The sequence below is a fragment of the Lupinus angustifolius genome, unplaced genomic scaffold (assembly GCF_001865875.1).
Source record: "Lupinus angustifolius cultivar Tanjil unplaced genomic scaffold, LupAngTanjil_v1.0 Scaffold_9_36, whole genome shotgun sequence".
Lineage (NCBI taxonomy): Eukaryota > Viridiplantae > Streptophyta > Magnoliopsida > Fabales > Fabaceae > Lupinus > Lupinus angustifolius.
Window position 1 is genome coordinate 4,757 of NW_017718136.1, and position 6,501 is coordinate 11,257.

Below are 6,501 nucleotides of genomic sequence, written 5' to 3' on the forward strand. Positions count from 1 at the left end.
GACACAATGAAATATAGAAAGTGAGACAGGTGATCCCCATTCACATAAGTTGACCTCCCACTGGAGTTTTATAAGATTTTGGATGCTTAAAACAATGGTTGAGTAATGATGATAAATAGGAATGGAATGTTAGAGCAAAGAAATTGCTTCTAGAGATGATCATTGAACCTTTTTGAAACTCAAACGCCAGGCCATGTATGATTCATATAAGTATATAAAAATCATATTTGCTTTGCATTAAGATTATTTGATATTCCTATCAATTAAATCTACTTGACAAAATCTCATGTTGTCACAAATAAGTTCACCAAAGCCTGATTTGTCCGGGTTCCTAACGAGTTCCATCAACATTAAGAGCAATAAATCCATCAGGTGGGTACTACCCACCACTGGCTTCTAGTAGGGTGGCTGACAAATGGGCAAGATGCTTCCGTAGTTGTAATGTTCTGATGAATAGAATAAGAGAGAAAATGGATAGTCTTCCTCTATCAGGACATGCAAAGAAAACTTCTATTATGCTAGGATCACCAAAGTGTTGTCAGGAATAACTTCTCCTCCTTGACTCTAGAGCTGCAAACTCCAAGCTTTTGCCTTAGGAATTCAAATCTTGCTTTAGGAAGTGCCTTTGTTAGGATGTCAATACATTGATTTTCTGTTTTGAAATAGATTAGTTGCACATCTCATTCCTTTTGTGTATCCCGTAGAACATGAAACTTGATCTTAAAGTGTTTTGTTTTGCCATGGAATACTGGATTGTTAGTAATTACAATTCCAACTTGGTTGTCCACAAATACATGTGTGCTTTCTGTTTGTTCCATATGCAAATTTGTCATTAGCTTTCTGATCCAAATAGCTTGGTTCACAATTGTAACAACAACTACATATTTTGCTTCTGTTGTTGATTGAACAATGACTTCCCGTTTTGTAGAACAACATGAAAATATTCCAGAACCAAAGCTAAAACAATAACCTGAAGTGCTTTTCATACCATCATCACATCCATCCCAATCACTATCAGCGTAACCATGAAGATTAAAATTCTTGACATGACTGAACCTTATTCCATAATATATTGTGCCTTTAACATATCTAAGAATTCTTTTTGCTGCTTGGGAATGAATTTCACTAACACAATGCATATACCTTGATAACAAATTTACTGCATGCATGATATCTGACATTGTTACAGATAAATATATCAAACAACCTATTAGCCTTCTATACAACCTTTCATCAACCTTTTTAGCACCATCTTCTTTGCAAAACTTCTCCTTTTGATTCATTGGAGTTGGAGCTGGTTTGCATTCTTCCATATTGAACCTTTTGAGAATCTCTCTTCCATATTTTTGTTGGAACACAAATATTTCATTTTGATTTTGTTGCACCTGCATACCAAGAAAGAATGTCATCCTTCCAAGGTCAGTCATTTCAAAAGCATCATTCGTTTCTTCTTTGAACTTGTCAATCAACTCCTTATGACATCCTCTAACAAAAAGGTCATCAACATAAAGAGATACCATAAGTATTTCATCATCAAAATTTTTGACATATAAGGTAAATTCACTTAGACTCTTCACAAAGCCGAAGTTTACCAAGTGCGCATCAATTAGACCGTACCAAGACTTTGGTGCTTGTTTTAGACCATATAAGGCCTTGTTCAGCTCATATACTTTCTCCTTATGTCCTTTCTGGAAAAACCTTCTGGTTGTTCCACAAAAATTTCTTCATTCAGGTATCCCTTCAAGAAAGTTAATTTGACATCCATTTGGTGTATGATCCAACTATTTTGTGCAGCAAGTGTCAACAACATCCTTATAGTGTCCAACCTAGCAACTAGGGCAAAAGTTTTAGAGAAATCTACCCCAAACTTTTGGGCATATTCCTTGACAACAAGCCTTACCTTATACTTGTTCACAGAACCGTCCGGATTGAACTTGGTTCTGTAAACCCATTTGACTTCTATAGCCTTCTTGTGTTTGGGTCTTTCCACCAACTGCCATGTCTGATTTTTTTCAATCATCATGAGCTCCTCCTTCATTGAATCTATGCATTTTTGGTTAGTTGTAGCTTCTTCATACCCCGTAGGCTCCATCACAACAACATTGCACCTTGATAAATGTCACAAAATGATCTAGTTCCTTTGACAGATTCATCATCTATGTTTTCATTCTCCTCCTAAAACTCCAACTGCCTTCCAGTTCCACCTCTCGAACTCAAAGAACTGGACATCTCTACTTACAATTACTTTATTGCTTTGTGGTAAATAGATCCTGTAGGCCTTTGACATTAAGCTATAGCCTACAAAAATCACAGGTTATGCTTTCTTGTCCAACTTGTCTCTCTTAACCTGGGGAATGTAAGAGAAACATGAGCAACCAAATGTTTTTAAATTAACCAACTTCGGTCTGTAGCCATACCATGCTTCAAATGGTGTGCTTTTTGATAAAGTTTTTTATGGCAATCTGTTTAGGAGAAAAACTGATGTATTTACTGACTCTACCCATAAATTCTTTGGGCATCCTTTATCATGAAGTAAGCATCTAGCCATCTTCATAATTGTTCTATTTTTTCTCTCAACAACACCATTTTGTTGAGGAGTATAAGGTACTGTTAGTTGATGTTCAATGCCGACATCTATGCAAAATTTGTTAAATTTTTCAGAGCTATATTGAGTTCCATTATCATACCTGATCACCTGCATCTTGAACCCGCTTTGAGTTTCAACCCAAGCTTTGAATTTTACAAAGATGTTAGTAACCTCAAATTTAAATTTCATAAAATAAATCCAACACATTCTTGTGTGATCATTAGTAAAAGCAATATAATATTTACTATCATTCAATGATGGTGTGTGTACTCATAGGTCCTCCAACATCTGTGTGTAGGAGTTGCAGCTTTTGTATAGCCTTTCAAACCTTATTTTGTGGAAAAAAAGAGTCTTGTTTGCTTCCCATATTGGCAGGCAATGCAAGTAGGAAACCTTTTTTCTAAGTCAGGAAAACCGTTAACATGATCGTACTTCTTCATGAAGATTAGAGCATCATGGTGAAAGTGGCCTAATCTTCTGTGCCAAAGCATTATACTTGTGTCTTCTTTGTGTACTGCAGCTTGCTCCTCTTTTATTAAATCTAAGGCAAAGCTTTTGCCTTTCATTTGAACTTTGAACACATCTCTGCCTTCTGAATCTTTAATCATGCAATGTTTGTCTTCAAACAACACCTTATAGCCTTTCTCCAAAAAATGCGGAACACTTAACAAGTTTTGATTAATTTCAGGAACATATAAGACATCATGAATTAATTTCAAACATGTGTATCATTCAATTGCCACTGTTCCTTTGCCTTTTACTACAATGTATGCCCCCATTTCCTTATAGCCTTTCTCCAATAACCGAGGAACACTTAACAAGTTTTGATTAATTTCAAGAACATATAAGACATAATCAATTAATTTCAAACTTGTATGTCCTTCAATTGCCACTGTTCCTTTGCGTTTTGCTGTAATGTATGCCCCATTTCCAATTCTGACTTTGAAAATAGTTGTTTTGTCATGCTCTCTGAAAAGCTCTCGATCATAAGTCATGTGGTTTGTACAACCACTATCAATGAGCCAACATTCTGTGGAATAATTGGTGGCCAAACATGATACTGGAAACAATTGCTCTTTTTGTGGTTGATCCTCAACAACCTTAGCTTGTCCTTGTTGTTGTTGAGACTTGCATATCTTTTCATGTTCCCTAAAATGCCATACTTATGACATCTTACTTCTAGCCTCCACCAACATTTTTGTGGATGATTAGTCTTTTTGTAGTATGAGCAAGGTGGAAAGACTTCATTATTGCTACTTTTGTTATTGTACTTGTTGTTTGTAGAACCTGCATGTTTGTGGTTATTACTTGCCTCTTTTTCTTGTCTTTCCAACCATTGTTATTTTGTAGTTTGGTTTAGAAAGCACTATCCATAGATCCTCCTTGCCTTATAAGCTTCCTTTGTTCTTGTGTCTGTAATGCATTCAACAGTTCTACCAATGTGATGCTTGATATATCCTTAGCCATTTTCATAGATGAAATTACAGCTTCATATTTTTCAGGAAGTGTAAATAGATTCTTTTGAACTATTCTAGAATCAGAAAATTCAGTACCAAGAAGTCTTACATTGTTGGCAATGGCTAGAAGTTTATCAAAATACTCCTTGATTGTTTCTAAATCTCTCATCCTTTGCATTTCGAATTCTCGGATCAAATTCATCACTTGCATCCCTTTGACCATTTCATTACTCTTATATTCATGCTTCAAAAAATTCCTGATTTCACAACCTATTTTCAGTGTCATTATTATGTTAAAAATGGTGGGTGCAACAGCTGCATATAGACATGCTCTTGCTTTGGACTTTCTTTGTTTCATATCCTTCTCATTTTTAATTTGTTCAACAGTTGAATTGTGTGTAAGAGTTGGAATGACATAATCTTGTTCAGTGACATCCCAAAGATCATTAGCATCCAAGAAAGATTCCATTCTAACATCCCATACATGATAATTTTTTCCAGTAAACACTGGAGGTAAAAATGCAGCAGACACTACTTCTAAATCCATTTTGATAATAGAAGGTAATAGAGAAAGAGTTTTGGCTGTGTTTGATTTTGGTTTGTGTTTGTGTTTGTTCTTACAGATCCCTCAAGATATAGCTCTAATACCAATTTGTTGGTTATGTAGAAAAACTAAAGTGCAAAGAGGAAATGTTTCATATTGAAGACATGATTTTATTCATCAACAAAATATATAATTTATACAGCATGAAAAATAAAACTGATATAGAAAAAATAAATTCCTACATGAATAGCATAATGAGTCACATAAGTGCTCCAACATAGTAGATGAAAATATTCCTAACAGCCATATTGGCTCTTTATTGCCTGATGAATAGAAACATAACAATTTCCAAGTCATACTAATCAACACTATATTTTTCATTGTGCTTCACTCAATCATCCGTGTTATCAACATAGAAAAAAAAATCAATATTATTGTAACATGTAGCAAGCCAAAGAGCCTTGAAATCCGGACAGTCATGCAAATAGTGTAATTTGGTTTCATCTATACAATTGTACCTAAAACATGTTGGAGGGGCATTTATACCCTGACTTGCCCAAAAAGAATTAGTTGGAATGGAGTTGTGACAAATTTGGTAGATGAGGAACCACATGTTTTCACCTGCTTTATGTTTCCAAATCCAATCCAAGTCTCCACATACACCAATAGGTATATCCACTTGCATAAACTATTTGTAGCCATCGTTTGCTGTATAGGTTACATTCAAGTTGTCTATGCAAACAAAACTATAAAGTGTTGAAACATTTCAAAATATAAGTTAAAGGACCTTTGCCTATCTCACGTTGCATAAACCTTTTAAAGGCCTAGTTTCCTTCTAATAAAAAAGAAATGGACCACATATTAACTTTAACTTTAACTTATACTATATATAAATTTGTTAAATGTCGTCCTTAGTCAATGTTAATATTTGGGCAATATTATGACTAGTGTGTGGGTGATTGATAATCTAAATCTCACAAATCATGGACATGAAATATTAAGTCTTCACCTGGGTACACAGTAAGAGTAATGATGCACTGGATTATCCCACCATGAATCCTGAAGAGAGTATTTTAACTATTTTCAATGGGATAATGATATATGTGGTGCTTTGACCTGAAGTCATTATAATTCCTACTTGAATAGTTCTACATTTTATTGTAATTAAATTTTACTCATAACATGGAGATTATAAAGGCAATACTTGAGTATAGCATAAATCATCTCGAAGAATGTGAGTTATGTAGATGAGATTTAACCCTCATATGTAATACGAGTAAATATCTATATGTCACTTGATAGAATAAGCTTTTGAAATGCATGATCTCCTATGTATTGCAACTTTAACAAGTCAAAGATATTCTAAATTTCTCAAAAACTCATGTGTTTGCTTTACCCTTTGTTCAGTTTTTGTTTGAATGCACTAGGTTATATTGTTATGTTCTGTTTGATTTTGAAATTGCCTTGTGGCTTGTACAGAACTTGTGACTTATGACTACAACTCGTATTATGATCAAATGATTTTTAACTTATGACCTTAACATTTAAGTTGTATGTTATTCCCCATATAGATGTGCCATGTATATTATTCGTTTGTATAACTAGCAGTGTACCCGTGCACTTGCACGGGTCACTTCTTTATTTATGCATAATGCAAATATAATATACATATACTTTATAATATCAATAAATCATGTATTGAAACATTATATTTCCCATTCATATAGGTGGAATATTAACATTGATTTTTGAGTGTATATGTAGAATATTAACAATTATAAATGTGTTTGTATAAGCATTTATTTGTTGAAAGTGTGATTATAGAAAATATTTGATTCTTAAATAACTCAATAAATAAAATTCAAATTGTATTGGATAATATCTCACCTCTATATTCTCTATATAAAATTATA

The 6,501-nt window shown here is 33.8% G+C and overlaps 2 protein-coding genes across 2 annotated transcripts; both read right to left on the reverse strand.

Annotated features, from left to right (window-relative positions):
• Window positions 1-680: 680 nt before the first annotated feature.
• Window positions 681-1,520, reverse strand: LOC109337630 (uncharacterized mitochondrial protein AtMg00810-like). The gene has a single exon (XM_019574644.1). The coding sequence runs from the start codon at window positions 1,518-1,520 to the stop codon at window positions 681-683; it is 840 nt and encodes a 279-aa protein (XP_019430189.1).
• Window positions 1,521-3,315: 1,795 nt separating this feature from the next.
• LOC109337631 lies at window positions 3,316-4,591 on the reverse strand. Its single transcript, XM_019574645.1, has 2 exons — window positions 3,975-4,591; window positions 3,316-3,736 (listed from the first exon to the last, which is right to left on the reverse strand). The coding sequence occupies exons 1-2, from the start codon at window positions 4,589-4,591 to the stop codon at window positions 3,316-3,318; spliced, it is 1,038 nt and encodes a 345-aa protein (XP_019430190.1).
• Window positions 4,592-6,501: the final 1,910 nt, after the last annotated feature.

Bases quoted from the DNA above. Each gene is read 5' to 3' on its own strand.
- LOC109337630 (XM_019574644.1), bottom strand. From the start codon at position 1,520: ATGGTATCTCTTTATGTTGATGACCTTTTTGTTAGAGGATGTCATAAG.
- LOC109337631 (XM_019574645.1), bottom strand. From the start codon at position 4,591: ATGGATTTAGAAGTAGTGTCTGCTGCATTTTTACCTCCAGTGTTTACT. The intron at 3,737-3,974 runs GCAAGGAGGATC...ATGGCATTTTAG, and splicing joins GAACAAAGGAAGCTTATAAG to GGAACATGAAAAGATATGCA.